This window comes from Ursus arctos, unplaced genomic scaffold (genome assembly GCF_023065955.2).
Source record: "Ursus arctos isolate Adak ecotype North America unplaced genomic scaffold, UrsArc2.0 scaffold_20, whole genome shotgun sequence".
NCBI classification, from domain to species: Eukaryota; Metazoa; Chordata; class Mammalia; order Carnivora; family Ursidae; genus Ursus; species Ursus arctos.
In genome coordinates, this window is record NW_026622875.1 from 32,530,529 (window position 1) to 32,550,733 (window position 20,205).

General features: G+C 42.1%; 1 protein-coding gene across 1 annotated transcript in view; it reads right to left on the reverse strand.

The window, feature by feature from the left end:
• RFTN1 (raftlin, lipid raft linker 1) overlaps positions 1 to 20,205 on the reverse strand; it is a 190,853-nt gene that overhangs the window by 95,918 nt on the left and 74,730 nt on the right. The window contains exon 3 of the mRNA XM_026496954.4: positions 18,170 to 18,356. Within this exon, the coding sequence (XP_026352739.2) occupies positions 18,170 to 18,356 (187 nt within the window). The remainder of the gene's footprint in view (positions 1 to 18,169; positions 18,357 to 20,205) is intronic.

A 20,205-nucleotide genomic window follows, 5' to 3' on the forward strand; every position in this document is an offset into this window, starting at 1 on the left:
ATTAAATACCCCTTTTGGTTTCATGATCAGATCTGAAATCAGTCTACTAAAAAACAAATGTCTGTCGAAAAACTATTATAAACCATGCTTTTAAAAAATAAACATGTGAATAAATACTACCATATACACTACTTTTAAATAATAAACATGTAACAGATCTCACTTCAACTCATAAAACCCTTAGATAACTTCAAAGACCATGAGTTTAAACAACATCTCTTCTTTCCCAGGACACCAGGCCCAGTTTGAACTTGAGTTGTAAAAAAGAAAGGAGAGGATGTGCAGTTCATCAATAGAACTATTTTTGCTTCACTTAGGAATAATCAGAAAGAAATGGTGGTAAACTCCAACTTAGATTACTAGGCATTTCTCCAACCAGGAAAAAAAAAATACTGAATGTCAGTTGACAGAAACAAATTCCCTATGTCTGGGAAACAGGAAGGATTTTTAAGAGATTTCTCCCAAGGCAATACCAAGTTCAAGCAGAATAATCAGAATGTAGAATAATCAGTAGTAGTAGAGAAGGAAATAAACTACAGATCTGAAGATTTGTCAAGGAAAGAAAAAAAGGCTTTTTCTAGTTTCATTAACTAATGTAAAACTAATGACAATAAAAAGATCTGTGTATTCATTCACCTGTTCATCACCTTCTTGACCACTGACCACATGGAAAGCACTGAGTTAGATCCTGCCTTCAAGAAACTTACAGTCTATGGGCATCTAACTATCCGATACTGCTATCTACTATATGCAAACCGTATAAAAACAGAAGTGTCACACGGGAGCTCAGTTACTTTCAGCGTCAGTGATTAGGAAATATTTTAAAAGGCAAGAAGTGTGTCAGCTGAGCCCAAAGCTGTATGGAAATTAGCCATGGGACAATGGATAAAAGGATATTCCAGGCACCGAGAAGAGAAATTAGTAAGGATATAGATGGAAAAAAGCATGAGTTACAGGATGGAAATAATAAATAGGTCGGTTTGGTAAAAGGTGAGGGCCGCCTATCACAATCCACTCCTAAACAGGAGCCTGGCGAACATCTAGAAGAATCGGCTGTTCGGAGGGACGCGTGACGCGTCTGCAGTGGGCAGCAGAGAAGCAAGAACCATGCTGGGAAAGAGAGGATGAGGTGTGTCGCTACAGGATGGGACTGGACTTCATTCTGAGGGAAAGGGGAGGCATGGATGGTCTTAGGTAAGACATTTAAATACAGACTTTAGGAAGATGAAGCAAGTGGCATTGCGTACGACAGAAGAGGCAAAGAATGTTTTAGGAGAGCAGTCATGAGCCGAGCTAAGGTTTTGTAGAGGGAGTGGACGGATGGAAGAGAGAGTTAAGGTATTTTCCGTCTCTGCAATTGGTGGTAGTTGGGGTGCAGTGGGGAAGGGAGTAAAGGCTGCTTCCCAAAGATGCTCTCAGAACAATGGGGAAAAGATTTCCGATCATTTTATGACTCCTTCCCCTTGCAAAATAAATCAAATCTACCAAAAAAAAAAAAATGAAGCTGCTGGAGTAAAAAACTTCCCCTAATAGTGAAGCTTAAGAAATGCTTGGGGGGGGGGGAGAAAAAATCCAAGTAAACTAATCCTAGCAAATCATTAAATAAAGCACCTAACTATATAGCCTATCAGGGGAGTTCTGAAGTAGGAAGTAGAAAGAAGCAGAAGAATGAACTCACAGAAGAGTCACTGCCTTTTCTTCTGATTTTGTCTTCCTCTTTCACCAACAGACATTCACCACTTCTGTTGATAAGGGTTTGGTATCACCAGGAACATTCCGGAAATGATGGGGGAGGGGGGACGGTAAGAATGATACCCTAACCACACACTCTCTTCGGGAGCTGCGCACTGCCAAGTGCGTGCGAGTCACTGTGGCATCTAACTATCCAGTACTGCTGTTTATTCTAGAGAGATCTTGCCACATCCTGTCTCGCTGTTTACAGTCAGAGCCGGCTCTCTGGTAGATAAACCGTCGGTGACTGCGCAACCCAAGGAGTTCACCATTAATCTTAAAAGCAACAGGAAAACAAACAGGCTTTACCCCCGTGGTCCCTGTATAATGCAGCTGTGAAAGACTTTGAATCCCCACAGGCTGGACTACAGAAAAGAGAAGAACCGCAAGGAATGGGATCTGGGCAAGGGTCCTGCTTTCTCTGGGATCCTGCAAGGTTCCTCATTTACTCTGAAAGATGCGGAAAGGACTAATATGAGTATTAATGCACAAATAATATTTTATCATAAACGTAACACTGAATAAAAGCAGGTCTGCCTGATACCTATTACTTCAGAAAAGTCACATTATCTGCAAACAAAACTAACAGTAATAGCACCCCATGCGAGTCTCTTCATGACTCTCTCATGGGCCATGTCCAGTTGAGTGAAAGGAAGTCTCTTCTCTGTTTACATTCAGTGCACGTGTTCCAAATTAAAGCCCGTTTATTGTTTCCTTCTTTTCTAGATCTTCCTACCGACACCCTCTAACTGAATTAGATGATGGAAATGTTCTATATCTGCCCTGTCCAATACAGTAGCCACTAGCCACATGTTGCTACCAAGCACCTAAAATGTGGCTAGTGCCTCTGAGGAACTGAATTTTCTATTTTATTTAACTTAAAAGAATTTACACTTAAATTGCTACATGTTTCTAGTAGCTACCTAATTGGAAAGTACAGCTTACCTCTCTCCTCAAACTTTAATGTGAAAACGGATCACCGGCGATCTTGTTAAAATGAAGATTCCAGGGGCTCCTGGGTGGCTCAGTGGGTTGAGCGTCTGCCTTGGTTTGGGTCATGATCCCAGGATCCTGGGATCGAGTCCCGTGTCGGGATCCCTGCCCAGTGGGGAGCCTGCTTCTCCCTCTTCCTCCCTGCTTGTGCTCTCACTATCTCTGCCCATTTCTCTCTCAAATAAATAAAACCTTTTAAAAAATGATAAATAAAATAAATAAATAAAATGAAGATTCCGATTCAGCAGGTCTGGGCGGGGCCTGGGAATCTGCATTTCCAAGGAGCTCCCAGGTGACGCCAATGCTGCTGGTACACAGACTACACTTTGAGAAGCAAAACTCTAACTGCTTCAGGAACCATCCGAGTGACCCAGAAGTTTCATGAATCAGTGGTGTCCAAATTTTTGGTCATATACTAGGTCAGTAAAAACTCCTGACTACTACTGTATCAACATCTTACATATGTTATATGAAATACATACAAAACAAATTTTAAAAGATGAGAAGCAACTGAAATAAAAGATATTTTAAAATTATAATACAATAAATTCATATTATGAATAGCTAATATTTCAAGACTTAATATACCCTTCAAATGAGATTCATTGTTAACAATAGTGGAAGTTAACCCACATTTCAAAATGTCTTCTTGATAAGTACAAATACCTTTGGTCATCTTCTCTCAGGTCTGAATAGGTAGGCATTGGCTTTTTGTTTTGTTTGTTTTGTTTCGTGGTTTTTTTTTTTTATTATGTTATGTTAGTCACCATACAGTACATCCCTAGTTTTTGATGTAGTGTTCCATGATTCATTATATGCGTATAACACCCAGTGCTCCATGCAATACGTGCCCTCCTTAATACCCATCATCGGCCTATCCCAATCCCCCACCCCCGTCCCCTCTGAAGCCCTCAGTTTGTTTCCCAGAGTCCATAGTCTCTCGTGGTTCATTCTCCCTTCTGTTTACCCACCCTTCATTCTTTCCTTCCTTCTGCTACCGATCTCCCTGCTCTTTCTTATGTTCCATGAATGAGTGAAACCATATGATAATTGTCTTTCTCTGCTTGACTTATTTCACTTAGCATAATCTCCTCCAATCCCGTCCATGTTGCTGCAAATGTTGGGCAATCGTTCTTTCTGATAGCTGAGTAATATTCCATTGTATATATGGATCACATCTTCGTTATCCATTCGTCTGTTGAAGGGCATCTCGGCTCCTTCCACAATTTAGCTATTGTGGACAATGCTGCTCGTTTTGTTTTTTTTAATCTCACTAGGAAAGCTCTTACAAACAGTGAGAGTTGGGTCAGTGTGGCCATTTTTCTGTGTGTGAATCTAAGTGTGTATGTGTGAGGAAGAGACAGACAGGGAAAGAGAGAGAGATGGAAGAAAGAGACAAAGACAGGGAGAGATGGATTTTATGTTCACATTATTGATATTTTCCTCAATCTGCAACCATGTTACAGGAATTTTTTAAGCCATGTGTATGTTTCATGAGGGTTAAACTACAAAAAAAAATCCACAAATCCACTTTACTGAGTTTTTAAATGAAAGTCTTCCTCTGAACCCTGTCTATCAAGACCCCTCCTGCTTCATATAGATAGGTCACCCCTGACATCCGCATCCAGCCAGGGCACCACCTTCAACCTGAATGTTCAAAATTAGTAACGCATAATTTCTCCTAATTTTCCAACATAAATAAACATACACAGAAGACTCAGTACTCTTTCAACTTGGGTATGTACCTCACTTTGGCAACACTGGCTTAGATAAGTGTGTAGAAGTTTCAGAATGATGACAGAGCTCTAAAATAAAAATTTACTTTCAACAATAATAGCGAACTTTATGTTCCTGAAAACACGTGGTGGAAACTCACTTCAAATTATTATGTATATGTAATTACAATTTCAACAGAATTTATTGGGAATTGGGGAAAATAACTTTAGACTCTATGTGGAAAAATCAACATGCAAAAATTGTTAAGAACCCGAAAAAGAACAGTGCCTTAATAGATATTAATATACACTACAAACTTATTATAATCAAAATAGCATAGTATAGCACAAAAATCAATAAAGCGATCATAGGAACAATAAAGAATTGGGAACAAACTAGGGTATATACAGAAATCCAAACTATGACACAGGTGCCATTTCATTCCATGGTATAAATCAGGTGAATGCAATAAATGCTATTGACAAAGGCAGCTATCTGGAAGAAAATAAAGGTGGATCCCTACCTCACACCCTAACACTAGCCCAGAGGTTCTCAGCTGGGAGCAGTTTTGCCCATCAGGGGACATCGGTACTATCTGGAGACATTCTGATTGTCATTAACTGTAGGCCAGGGGCAGGGGTGGTGGTGTTAGCTACTGGCATCTGGTGGGTACAGGCCGGGGATGCTGCTTAATATACCAAACTGTCAATAGTTGAGACACTATATAGGAAGAGAAATCCTACCCTGCTCTTACCCCTAACCCTAATGGTTAACAAATTAAAAAGGAATAGTGTTAGTAGTAGACAGATCCTGATGTGAATTCTGGCTTCTCCACTTATCAAAAGCATGACTCTGGACAAGTCACCATACTGAGTCTCGTCTTCATCTTGCTTTCAGGAGTGAAGATAATGTGTATCACGAAGCAACGAGCGAGAACTCTGGCCAAACGCGGCAACAAATAAATGGGAGCTATTATGGCTGGTGCCATAAATAATGAATCATATTCAGAAATGCCTGCAAACATATCCATGTTCTTCACAAGAAAAGTGGGCTTTTTGTTCCTAATAAGATCCCGGTTGTTTCACAGAGACATTTTGGGGACTTCAACTATAGAAGTTTGAAAATAAAAATGTCAACACGTTGGGTATGTTATAAATCTCCCCAGAGCAGGGATTGTGCTCATCTCATTCTCTCTAACAAAGGATACTACCTTGGAAGACACAAGACACCCAATAAATACATTTTGGGTTTTTTGGGGTATTTTTTTTAGGTAACAGAGATAAAATAATGCACTAAGGGCCTCAGAACCATTTGCACAGAACTGTTTAGTGCAAAAACTGACAAGACCCAGCCAGCCTGCTGAATGGAGCCACCTGGGGTACTCCAAAGGGTTTGCAGTGTCAAAATGCCCTAAAACCAGTTTGGGGATAACTACACCTCTGGTCCCAGAGCCTAGCTACGGGGACTGAAGATGCTGCAAAGCCCAGAGGATTCTAGGAATTCTCTGAGGACCCTTCTATAAGTCCAGGGCTCCTGAGCTGAAAGATGGTATATTTCTGTGCCATGAGCCTCAAGATAGAACCTAAGCCCCATACCTACCACACAGTCCCCCAACCCACCCCACACTTCAATACTAAGGAGTCATAATAACTTTTTTTTTTAAAGATTTTATTTATTTATTTGAGAAAAGAGTGAATGAGAGAGAGAGAGCATGAGCAGGGGCAGTGGGAGAGGGAGAAGCAGACTCCCCGCTGAGCAGGGATCCTGACACGGGGCTCGATCCCAGGACCCTGGGAGCATGACCTGAGCCGAGGGCAGACGCTTAACCGACTGAGCCACCCAGGCACCACATTAATAATTTCTTCAGGCTAATTTTCCTACAATATGAAATGGGAGGTAGGGGATAAGGCATGAAAATGGTACCTTTCAGCTACAAAACAGAATTAAGTCTAAAACCTCCACTGAACACATGATAATGTTTTCAACAAATATTAACAACAAAAACAACCATCATGAGGACACAGCGAGAATAAATTATAAGACTCAACGCACAGGAGTGAAGCAAAAGTGCTCTCAGACCCTCAGAAACAGGTGTTGTATGAATACGAGTTACTAATTTGGTTTTTAAAGCCTTTGGAGCCATTTTCAGTTCCAACTCGGGGTTGATGAATGGGAGGCAAATGAAATGATGTACTCCACTAAATCATATTTATGGCGTTTACCTCTTTGTAAAATGGCTCCATCTTTCAACCACTTAAACATTATAGAAGATAGTTAGATATAAAGATAATCATTATATCAAAATCTAAGGACACTGAAATTACTGATAATATATTTATATGGATCCGAATGTTATTTCTCACCTGCTGCTGCATTTATAGCTAAAACTTTAAAATTAAGTTAGTACCAGTCTTTTCCAGGACCCAACACTGGTAATGCCCGTGTCTTTCTCAGCTTGAAAAACACACACAATCTAATTTAAGTCTGATTAACAAAGAAGAGAAAAGACAAAAAAGACTGCCAGGAATATTTAAAGTAAGACAATCTGAGTTCCTAAATTTAATATGCAATAGGCATACAAATACAAAAATCTAACACTTCAGTAAAAGTATCTGCAACTAAATTACCTATACTGTGTGCACAAGGCCCTCAAAATAGCGTGTAGGAATCCCTATAGCCCACCTGTAACGCCACAGAATAAATCTTCCATTGTTGTTGAAAGATTGTGTGCACTGTGGGAGGAAGGGGCCTTTATTTATTTTAAAACAAATACAGACATTTCATGGTACTGTAGTATTTGCATAAGATCAACAGGAAATTTCAAAGAAATTTCGTGCTCGCGCTGTGTTTTGGTACCTGCTCGCTATTCTCTGCCATTCTAAACTACTGGGGAAAGACTGGAAATCACTAGTATGCTAATTCTCTCTCTCTCAGAGGAGACAAAAATAAATAAATAAAAAATAAAACACGGAGAAAGACATAGGCAATCTAGGACACTATAAAATGGGGTGGGGGAGGATGAGATCTCACTGAACAATGCACTCTGTCTCTCTTGTTCTCTCCACTGGGACAAAGGCCGACACTTTGGAGGTGGAGAATAAAAGTAACTAGGCAAGCCATTACGGGTGTGGATTGAAAAAAATTCTCTTCCCCCAAGAGAACGTGGCTTTACACCAGCATATTAGATTGGAAAGTGCAAACACAATAATTAACAGTGAATCCTGATACTTCAACACACCAGAAAAGGGTGTCACTCCAGCGTGAGATGGGAAATAGGAGGAATAAATTAAGGTAGTCTTCGGTGATGCTGGACAGCTCCTTGGGGGGTACAGTGGCAGCCCAGGAGAGCTAATCAAGTCCTCCAAACACCTCGGGAAGCTTGAGAAAACTGATGAAGGCTGATACCACGCCAACAACGAGGGCAGCTGTGAGCACAGAATGGGGGCCCTGTCTACATCTGAATCTAAAATAACGACCTCCATGCTAAACAAACACCTTCGTATTCCCTGCTCTGATTTAAGAAAAGAACTTTGAATTCACCTTCCTCAATTTCTGCTGTCTGGGAATAACCCAGCTGCTGTGGTTTCTCCACCACCGTAATGCACGTCAATCACTGCTACACCCAGTGTTACTTTTCTTCTCCACGTGTGATTCCAACAATCAGCACGCTCCAGGGCTGAACCCCAGCCTCGTGTGGGAGCATTTTCTAGGGCACACCCCCGTAGGCTGCTACCCCCTGTGTATTTTGTTTAATTATGAAACCTCTTTCTAGAAACCCTGTAATTCTCCCAAGAGTCAAAGTAATTGGTAGAAATTAGACATGAAGAGACACAAGACCACTTAAAGAGGATACTTTCGATTATAATTTTTAAAATAATTTTCTTTTTAGTTCCAGTATAATTTTGTACTTTCCCAATTTTGCCCTTTTCATATGCCAAAGAAAATGCTCATGTTATCTTGTGGGCTATTAAAAAAAAAAAAAGGCAATGTAATGCATTTGTACTCTACTTAAGGTCCAAAAAAATTTCCTTTCCTTTGAAGGCCATCCTTTGGATGTTTTTAAAAAGTTAAAAAAAAAAAAAAAAGAGTAAAAAATAACATATATATATATACCCTTGTGGCAAATTACTTTTATTTGGACAATGAACGGATCGTGTGTGTGTGTGTGTGTGTGTGTGTGTGTTCCATTCCTTGGGGTCCATATTGTGTGGCTGCATTATCAAAATGCACTTTTGGTACTAATAAATATGTAAACCAAAGACAGATCCATTTTGCAGTGAATTTATGATCTTTTAGTGAATGATGGTAGCAAAATTCCAGGGTATAGTTTTATTCCACTCAATTCAGGAAAATTCTATTGAGCAACACCTACTCACCACCTGGCACTCTAAGTAAGTAACGGGAATCCAAACATGAAAGAAGATTTAGCAAGGGGGAGGAGGGGTGGGCAGACAGTCTGAGAAGTCTGAGAAGTCTAATGATTGCTGTGTGTGAAATAGACGGCTCAAAGGGTGAATGATTAACTCCACCAAAATAAGCATCATACAGAAATCTTAAAGATTGCAAGATGGCAGCCAGTGGGGGGGTTAGGGCTATACAATATTCCAGGCCTACCTTGGAGATACTGCAGATTTGGTTTCAGACCACTGGAATAAAGTAAATAGTACACTAAAGCAAGTGAAATGAATTCTTTGGTTTCCCAGTGTATAGCAAAGTTATGTTTCCACTATACTGTTGCCCATTAAGTGTGCAATGTAATTATGTCTAAAAACACAAAGTACATATTTTAATTAAAAAATACTTATTGCTAGAAAATGCTAACCATCATCTGACCTTTTAGTTAGTCCTGATCTTTTTGCTGGTGGAGGGTCTTGCCTTGATGTTGATGGCTGCTGACTGATCACGGTGATGGCTGCTGAAGGCTGGGGTGACTGGGGCAATTTCTTAAAATAGGACAACAATGAAATCTGCCACATCCATTGACTCGCCCTTTCACAAATGATTTCTCTGTGGCATGTGATGCTATTTGATAGCATTTTGTCTATAGAACTTCTTTCAAAATTGGAGTCAGTCCTTTCAAACCCTGCTGCTGCTTTATCAACTAACTTTATGTGGTATTCTCAATCTTTTGTTGTCGCTTGAACAATGTTCATAGCACTTTCACCAGTGGTAGTTTCCATCTCAAGAAACCACTTTCTCTGTTCATCCATAAGAAGCAACTCCTCAGCCATTAGTTTTATCGTGAGATCGCAGCAGTTCAGTCCCATCTTCAGGCTTCACTTCTAGATCTCTTGCTATTTCCACCACATCAGCAGTGACCTTCCCCATTGAAATCTTGAACCTCTAAGTCATCCATGAGTGCTGGAATCAACTTCTAAACTCCTGCTAATGTTGAAATTTTGACCTGTTTCCACAAATCACAAATGTTCTTAATGTCATCTAGAATGATGAATCCTTTCGAGAATGTTTTCAATTGGCTTTCCCCAGATCCATCCGGGGAATCGCTATCTCTGGAAGCTAGAGACTTACAAAATGTATTTCTTAAATATTAAGACTTGAAAGTCGAAACTACTCCTTGATCCATGGGCTTCAGAATGGACATTGTGTTAGCAGGCATGAAAACAACATTAATCTCTTTGCACATCTCTATCAGAGCTCTTGGAAGACCAGCTGCATTGTCAATGAGCAGTAATATTTCGAAAGAAATCTTTTTTCTGAGCAGGAGGTCTCAGGAGTGGGCTTAAAATATTCGGTAAACCATGTTGAAGACTGATGTGCTGTCATCCGGGCTTTGTTGTTCCATGTACAGAGCAGGAAGAGTAGATCTAGCATGATTCTTAAGGAACCGAGGATTTTCAGGGTGGTCAATGAGCACTGGTCTCAACCTAAAGTCATCAGCTATATTACCTCCTAACAAGAGAGGCAGTCTGTTCTTTGAAGCTTGGAAGCCAGGCAATGACTCCTCTCCAGCTACAAATGTCCTAGATGGCACATTCTTCCAGTAGAAGGCTGTTTTCATCTACAATGAAAATCTGCTGTTTAGGGCATCCACCTCCATTAGTTATCTTAGTTCCATCTTCCAGATCACTTGCTGTGGCTTCTGCGTCAGCACTCGCTGCTTCACCTTGCCCTTTGATATTATGGAGATGGCTTCTTCCTGTAAACCTCATGAACCCACCTCTGCCGGCTTCAAACTCTTCTTCTGCAGCTTCCTCACCTCTCAGCCTTCAGGAAATTGAAGAGAGTCAGGGCCTTGCTCTGGACTAGGCTTTGGCTTAAGAGAATGTTGTGGCCGGTTTGATCCTCTATCCAAACCACTGAAACCTTCTCCATATCAGCAATAAGGCTGTTTCACTTTCTTATCGTTTCTGTGTTTACTGGAGCAGCACTTCTAATTTCCTTCAAGAACTTTCCTTTGCACTCACAACTTGGCTAACTGGGTTGTGTAAGAGGTCTATGGTGGCTTTCAACATGGCTTTCAGCCTATGGTGGCTTTCAACATGGCTTCCCCACTAAGCTTAATCATTTTTAGTTTCTGAGAGACATGTGACGACTCCTTTCATGTGAACACTTAGAGGCCACTGCAGGGTTATTAACTGGCCTGATTTCAATACTGCTATGTGTCCAGGAATAGGGGGGTCCAAGGAGAGGGAGAGAGACGGGGGAACGGCCAGTTGGTGGAGTAGCCAGAACACATTTATCTATTAAATTCACTGTCTCGTATCAGTGTGATTCACGGTGCCCCATAACAACTACAATAGTAACGTCAAAGATCACTGACCACAGACTATAACAACAAATATAATAATAATGAAAAAGCTTGATATATTGCAATACCAAAATGTGACACAGAGACACGAGGTGAGCAGCTTTTGGAAAAATGACATTGATAGACTTGCTTGACCCAGGACAGCCACATACCTTCATTTTGTAAAAAATGCAGTATCTGAGAAGTATAATAAAGCAAGGTATGTCTGTATTTTCAAAAAAGTGAGGCAAAATTGAAAAAGATGTTTTCATATAAAAATTCAGATTTCCAGCTTTTCTTGAAAAAAGGTACAAGATCTGGTGACACTTGGCAACAACAGGGCAGAGTTAGGCACTGGATCCCTGACACCCACGAGCCCCCACCCAAGGTCCTGGCCCCTGGAGGCATCCAAGGACGCAAGCCCTATCTTAGAGAAAAAGGCAGTCTTCAGGATTTCAGATTCCCAGCCCCAAAACGGGAATAAGGGGGAAAGGCCGGGCACTTTCTGCTATTTGCTTTCCTGGAAACAAAACAGCCAAAAGCCAAAAGTATCGTCTCTCACTGCATCACTTGACACTGGGCGGCCAGTGCTGACTCATCTAGCAATCTGCGCTGCTCGTAAGTACTTGGGAGGACAGCTTGCTGATGCGGTCTGAGAGGAAAAACTTCTCCGACTCCGAGCATATGGTCAATTTGGAACAGAGCAGCTCACTTAGCACAGCTTTCGGCAAGCCATGGCGTCTCTTCTAAGAATTACTAGAGGCATCTGGTATAGAGAACAAGGACCACAACAGGCTGGGCTCAGCCAGCAACACAGAAGTGGGCCTGTCCTCATGGGCTCACCATGGCTTCCCACAGCCTCCCACGGCCTCACTGAGCTCAGACTTCTCTCCTGGCTCCTGCCTGCCCAGCAGACACCTGCCACGGGAACTTCTGCCCCCAGCAACTGCCCGCACACACGACACAACCAAACTGACGCCAATCACATTCCTTCTGTGGTGGCTGCAGCAGGTGCTCCCAAACCCCTCCTGGCTCTGTGTGTCCCCCTAGGTTCTGCATGCTTCACGGTCTTCCTTGGCTAATGGAACTGCTTTGCCGGGTTATGCCCTAGACCTGGGAAGTGTCTGAGGCAGCCTGTGGCAAATGGCTGCTGGGAGCAGAAGTATGAAAGCGATTCCCAGCCTCAAGATGGGCTCACCACTTCTTGCAGAATCAGACCAAGACTGACACTGTACCCTTGTTGGCTCCCTCCCTTCTCTGTCCCATGTCCCCACTCCTAATTGAGGTTTCCTGGGAACACTTCCTTGATGACCCTCTCAGGATCTGCTTCTGGGAAACCCCACCAAGACACAGCCCTTCCCTATCCCCACCCTCCCTCCTCCAATTAACCTTCCCAGCCACTCTGAGTCACACATGCACTCCTATTTTAATTCTTCCTCTTCCTTCATGCCACCCCTTTGCCGCAACATGTTAAATCTACTGTTTCCCCCCATCAGACGCGTCTCCCACCCAACTCTGCCTTACCTCTCCCTGCAGCCTAGTTGAGTTACCCACTGGCTCCTCCCTGACTGTTTTCTCAGCCTCTATTGTCTTTGCCTCTTAGCCTCCCTTCTTTTGCTTTGAAAACTCAGCACTTCTAAGGGTTGTTCTTCCAAAACAAAACAAAAATATTGCAATGGTTCCCCACTGACCTCAGGATAAATTCAAACTTCTCAGTCCAGCTGTCCGAGGCCTCATGCCGATCCAGGAGCCTCATGTCTCTCCTCCCTGCTTCCCTCTGACTTGTGCTCCAGTCACCCCACACCATCTGTGGTCTACTTTTCGGGGCTCTGGGCTCCCCTGGGACAGTCCCCCTGACCGGGAGACCCTCCTCACCACTTGCTTCCCTGTTCAAATCCACCATCATTCCAGACCCAGAGCAAAAGGGGGCCATGGAGCCTCCTTCTCTAACGCGCCCCCATTAACAAATTCTGGGTGAGAGGTGAAAACCAAGACCTATAGATTGAGCTGGGCATTCACATCATTTACATCATATGTATTTGACAACCCCCCCAGTAGGTAATTTTCCTGAGAGCTCTCTAGAGTCATCTGTGCATAGTGAAGCTACACCACACATGTTTATCTTAGACAAATCTCCCTGAAAGAGACGACCGTTTACCACTTAAAATGGAGCCAGTTGTTCTAGTTAAGAGGCAGATGTGTCCCAGAAAGGATGTGAGACAGGAGGCGTGGAGATCCTGTTCCCTCCACCTCGGCTCCCACCAACGCCTCTCCAATGCAGCACCTCACCCCCTCAGGTGTGACTGTAAGGAACACTCCCTGTAAACCAAACCAGCCTACTTCCCCATGGGGTTCACTGTTGGAAACACCAACCTGATCTTGTACTGAAGGAAAACATGCATCGGTCAGGTAGAGAAATGCTCCAGTATTACATTTCTTGGGCAAGTAAAGAGATTTTCAAGGGCAGTTTTCATTATATGCATTTTCCGCCTTTCACAAGGGTTTCCGCATCCCACCCCCTGCATTAGCAGCAGCTCCTCTGTGCGCCCCACCCCCTCACCCAAGGCCAGAGGGCACCCAATGAATGTCCACAGGGGTTCGCAGGTGTTGTGGTCCCCTGTACCATATAAGGCGGTATCCCAGGGGACCTGGACCCAAATGGCAACACATCACAGACACCCCGAACCGGCTCTACATGTGAACAATGACAATGCAACAGCTGAAAAATGGAGTGGCACGATGCGTTTTTGTATTCATGCCTACAACCATAAAACGGCCTAGAATTAAAGCCACACTCATGACATGTTAATAAGTGACTTCTCTTAGCCATCAAGTTTTGAGATCTTTGGCAACTCACTCTAAGGAAAACTGCCCGAAAAAAATGAAGGAGAACTTAACTGTACTTAGACTTCAGAGTGAATGAAACTACACTAACTAAACTGTCTGTTAAAAATCACTAAGTGTTCTAAAAAAGAAAGAGTTTCGGGAAAGTAGTACAAACTCTCTTTCTACTTATTCATTAAATATTTCAAACTCAGCTATTCATTCGTCAGTCAGTTTTCAAGTAAATTCAACACACCTAGGATCAAGAACAATTTGTGCTGAGGAGTGTGGGTTGGCCTAACATCTTAAAATGCAATGGCAGTTATCAGATTTTTCAAGAAAAAGGATCAGGTAATTTTTCATGGATTTAAGTAAAGTTCGTCAAAACGGTACAGGGCTCAAAGGAATGTTATTGCACTGAGGTTTTGGAGTGACTCCGTAATAATCCGGTTCGACTGTCAGTGGTGCTCTCAAACGATCCAAACTCCACCAGGAGACACTGCATTATAAGACTTCAATAAACTCTTCCTGCCTCCTGCACATTACTCCTATTTTTGCCCCCAAAGAAATCAGGACCAAGTTAAAAGCTCCTTCCTTGAAACATTTCCTTTGTTTCGTTTCCAGTGGGAGGTGACTTCTCCTTTTCCCATGGCATCAGGTGCACGCCTTATTTTCTCAGGTAAATCACAGGTATTTAGAAGGCAAGCTCCATGTCTAGTTGAACCTTGCACCGGCCACCTCCCCACCAAATATAGCTCCTAGCAAAATACCTTATAAAGAGTAGAGTTCAGTAAGTGTTTGCAAAGGAATGAGTGAGGGAGTGAATGTAAGCTTATATGGTTCTGTTCTTTTTCCTGGTCTTGCTACAGATCCCAAAGGCCAGTTACTTGCTAAAAACTTTATGTTCACCTTTCAAACATATTAAGATTCACATTCAAGTTTCAAGTTGTCATCCCACAGGAATTCTTGTGAATGAACTTGATTTGGACTGATAGTACTCTGAAAAGTTTACCGATAGCTCTTTCGGGATGGTCCAGTTAGAAAATATTAACCAGGCATTTACTTCCTCTTTGAGAGCTAAATCATTTCATTTAACAGTATCTACAGCTGTCAGAACTTTGGCAGACTTTGTGAAAAATATCATTTTAACAGTCTTTATTAAAAATTAATCACATATTTCCCTTGTTTCGTTTCTACTACATAAACTCCCTACTGATACAGAAAAAGCTCTGTTGTTTTTTGTTTATTTATTTTTAATAGTGTGGAGTCTTTTCCTCAGGATGCAAAAACACATGGTTATTCTGTTTGCTAGGAGAGAAAATATTTGTCCTTTAAAATGATATTGTAAAGTGACTCTGCTTCCCACCACCGCTCCCTCCCACCCAATACTAATGGGGAACGGAAGTGGGGAAATTCTCTTGGTCATTTTTGCCATGAGAATGGTAAGTTACAATTCTCATTACCACAACAAATTGACAAGCTTTAGCAATCTCCTTTTAAAAAAATAAACACAATGGGGTGGGGGTGAGAGCAGTTTCAAAGATTTGGCACAAAGTTATCCAAGGAATTTCTTTCTCTGAATCTACTTATTAAGAACGTGGCATGTTCCTGAAAGCCATCCAGCAGCATGTAGACCCCGGGCACTGTAGACTACAGTGAACTTAAACCCAAGGAGAATGCCAACTTCTCTTTCTTGAAAGCCCTCCTGCACACTCATGTCTCATTCTTCTTAATGGCTCATTTTCCTTTTCTGGAAAGTAAGTTCACTAACTCAGGGACTGTCCTCAGTGGAAGTGAAAAACAATCTATCGAACACTTCAGCTCCGCTGCTGGCTGGTTATGGGCTATCCCCAAAAGGGACTGTTCTTAACCCTTAAGAGGAGCTTTCTCACCTACCTCATCTAATCAGATCATTGAAAATCATTTAGTACCAGAAAAATCTACTAATGTGCCCCTGACACGACAGCACTCCCTCACAGCCAGATGCAGCACAGAACACGGGCCCTCCAGCCAGGTACCCTCTCACCTTGCTGGTACTCAGAACTCTCCCTAGCAGGGAAGGGGCGATCCCCAGTAGTGCTGGTGAGTGTCAGGCATGGAGCCGGACAAGAATTAGTCAGGTCCTCTCACCCTTGCTACTATAAGTGGGATCCATGGACCAGCAGCATTGCTATCATCTGGGAATGTGCTGGAAGTGCAGAGTCCCAGGCCCAAATGCAGACCTGCTGAATCAGACTGTACTTGAACAACATCCCCAAAAGAGGCGCAGGAGGCACATCAAAGTTTGACAGGTGCTATTCCACCACAAACACGAACAAAGAGATGAAACAAAAGCACATCTTCACATTAGAGTCAAATTCATTAATGATGTGCTGACTCCATGCCAAATCCCATGCCATCATCACGTGCAGTACAATTACACTGAGGGATACTCTTGTGACCTGACCAAAGTGGACCCTCCCCTCTAAACATCAAGTCCAATGGAATGATGAAAGAAGCCAAATCACTGATGCCCAGCGAACACCTTGTGTAACCTGGAAGGTACATGGCAAGTTGGTTTTCTTTTGTTTTGTTTCTGAAATTCTGACTTACTTGAGATCATAGAGTGGTAATATGGAGGAAAGTGGAATAATGAAATTACCACCTCATCTAAAAACCAAAGATATCTTCCCTGCTTTTCTCATAAAGGGGTTGTCCACAAGAATCATGGGGGGGTAGGAATACGGCAGGTACTTCACATCAGGGTTCAGATGGGAGTCAGCCTGCCAGGGACCAATCAGAGCTCTGCTTGCTGCCATTTGTGCGACCTTGACAGACAAGTCAACATCGAGGCCTCGGCTTCCTTACCTTTAAAATGGAAATAAAAAGAGTACCTCTTTCAAAGGCCACTTTTGAGAAAGAAATGAGACCTATAAAGCCCGGCATATGGTGAGCACTCCATACGAATGACCTATGATAATCGCGCACACCCTGTGTGTTGGTGGAACCTAAAACCACTGTGGCTCCGCGGTAATTTCCTCTGGTGATTGACCTGGAAATAGCAAATCCACAGAAGGAAAGAATAGTCAAAAAAGATAGACTTGAGAAAAGTTTCACTCTACAAAAACCATGGTTATTCCGGATGTCAGCAAAGGTGTCTGCCATCTTTCACTTCAAATTCCAACACAGGTTGACTCCAACTAAGAGCCTGATCAGCCATGAAGAAAAGGCGGCTACTGGCCAGGAAGGAGGAGCTTGTCTTAGTCACCCAGCCCTCCACCTCACAGCTGTCTCTGGTGAGCTCACTAACCAGATGTCTATCAGGCAAAGTAACTTTTGAAAAGAGAGAAAGAGAAGCAGTCACTCTGCCCTCTCTCTCTTTAAATTACAGCGCATGTTGTCATTCTTCCTATCATGGTTGGCCGAAGGACCGATCTGATTTCTTTTGCCAGACTTTATTTCAAAATAAAGCACAAAAACATATCGTGCTTACTATCCCACCTTCGTTGCTTTTTTTAAATCACTTAAAATTATCACTGCTCCTTTTGAGAAGCCAACCTCCACCTCTCTCTTCCTAATGAGACCCAATAAAAATATAAGAATAAGCATTCAACTGGACCAGCCATACTGAAAACACCCTCAAAGCCTTGAAAATTAAAATAAAGACAAACCAACCACAGCACTTGATTCAAGTGGGTTTTGTTTCTCCTCCCAAGTGACTGACAGAACATACGGTAAGTTTAAAATATCCAAGTATTTCTGGAGCTTGGAGGAAGATAATAAGTTTGTATATAGCCTTCAAAAAAACAGTGTGTTTTGCAGCCATGCATTTCAGATTAACAGTATGAGACTCTCACCAGCTGCATCATTCTGGGCGTACAGTTCTTCGGAAGAGGCGTCTTTCTAGTTGAGTGTCATCCAGTAAATTAAAGGAGGGTCAGGATATAATATGGAACTCCCTACTCATGCAGTCGGGTGTGGACAGTTCGCAGGACACTATGCAACTTCTCTCTGGTTGTCTATCACTTTGCCTTACCTGTCAGAGGGCAGAGGCCCTGCAGACATCATGAAAATTTCAAATATATTCTCTACCCCCAGTCTTCTCACTTCCCCTTCTCCATTCAACACACATCAGCCACCTCGTCATGTGAAGCTAACAGTTCACCTCAGAGGGCTTACCTGTCAGTTTTCTTGATCAGGATGGCCCTGAAGATGTGCTCAAGGGGTGTCTTCTCCCGCTCATGGGTCGGCTGCACGAAGGGGTGCAGAGCCACTAGTGAGAAGCCCTGCTGGTACAGCTCCAGGAGCTGGGTGGGCAAGTCGTGCAGGGAGGCCAGCCTCACCGCCGAGCACCTCGGGAGCTCCGCTGGAGGTGGAGAGAGGAGAGGCTTATGAGGGACGCAACAAAAGGGCCCGCCTTCCCCCAGCCAAGTCCCTCTCCCCTTGCCCTTGCAGACCTCCAGGTCACCTCTTACTAAGAATGAGTTTACTCCTGTCTTAACTACTATTGTCAAAGAGAACTTAAAAAGACAGCAGATTATTTTCCAACTCATCCAAAAGTATTGCTAATTGGATATTTTAAACCTAGAGTTAATCTTCTCAGAGATCACACTGGAAAAGTCATTTCCACCCCCTCAAAAATAAAAAAAGAAAGAAAAGAAGAAGGATGAGGAAAAAATGACAACCGCATATGCAAATACAAAATTCCCAGGTGGCAAAAAGCAGCGCTGACAAAGTCAGAAGACAATCTGGAACAAAATTTCTGTGACACTTAAGAAAAGGGGTAATTTCCTTAATTTGCAAAGAAACCACGGAAAGAGAGAGAGAGAAAGGAAGGGAAAAGGGAAGGATGGGGAAGGCCGGGAAGGGAGGGGAGGGGAGGGGAAGGGAAGGGAAGGGGAGGGGAATTGGAAGGGAAAGGGAAGGGAGAGAAAGACAAAATATACAAAGAAGCAGTTGCCTAAAAAACATAAAAAGCTAATCAATATCTGAAAAAACACTCAAATTAAGTCCACATTTCTTAGAAGTATGCAAAACACATATTTTTCACCTACTGAATTATTTTAAGATTTGTATTTAAAACAATGTTTTGAGAAGGATAGACAAGATTCAAAAATCAAAAGGTACAAGCAAACACATAGTTAAAATTATACATCCCAGCTCTATCCCCCTTCAGACTTTTTCCCCAGAGGCAATCAGTATTATTCACTTTTTGTATACAGGTTAACAACTGCTGAATTCATATACAAGTAAAAAAGTCTACGTATCTCCCTTCCTTTTCATACAAATGGTCGCGCAGTGTTACACATCTGGCTTTTTGCTAATTTTCATGAATTGACAGTATCCTTTTCTTAGAAACCATTCAATAGCAGCACACAGAGCTTTTTCTCATTCTCCTGACAGACACGAAGTGTTCTACTGTACAAGGTACCACAGGTTATTCAAACTTTGGCTTTTATAAGTAATGCTAGTGAAAAATATCACTCCGACATAATTTCACATGTGTGCATGTGTACTACGTCATACCTAGGAATTCCATACCTAGGAATTTGCTGGGCCAAAGATAAAAGTATTGTAATTTTTTCAGATATGGCCAGATTTTTTCCACAGAGTAGCATGGATTTACCTCCCACCAGTGATGTGTAACGGTATTCCTTTTTCCATGCCCTGGCTAATCTCATAGTAAAAACTGATCCCTACGGTGGTAATTTGTATATCTCTTACTACGTAACTTGTATTTTTTCTCATTGAACATTTCATGTTTAAATATTATCTGTGTCATCTTTTCTATTAACTGTTCATAATCTTGGCTAGTTTTCTATTGGGTTATTGGTCCTTTTTTCTATTGGTTTGTAAAACCTCTTTATAAATTTGGAAATTTAGTTCTTATTTGTCGTACCAATTGCAATATCTTTCCCCAATTTATTGTCTTTTGACTTTGCATAAGGTAGGTTTTGTCATGAAGAATTTTGAAGCTGAATTTCTCAATCTTGTTTTCAAGGACTTCTGAGTGTTGTGTCATAGCAGAGAGATCTGGGATTACAAAACAATTCTCTGTTATTATATATTTCATTTTTTGGTTATGAGTCTTTGATCCAATTTGGAATTTATGCAATATGAATTCGACATTCCACCCCCTTTCCCTCATTAATTTGAGATGCCACCTTTATAATAGATTATATTCCTGAATATATTTAAGTTTATGATTGTGATCC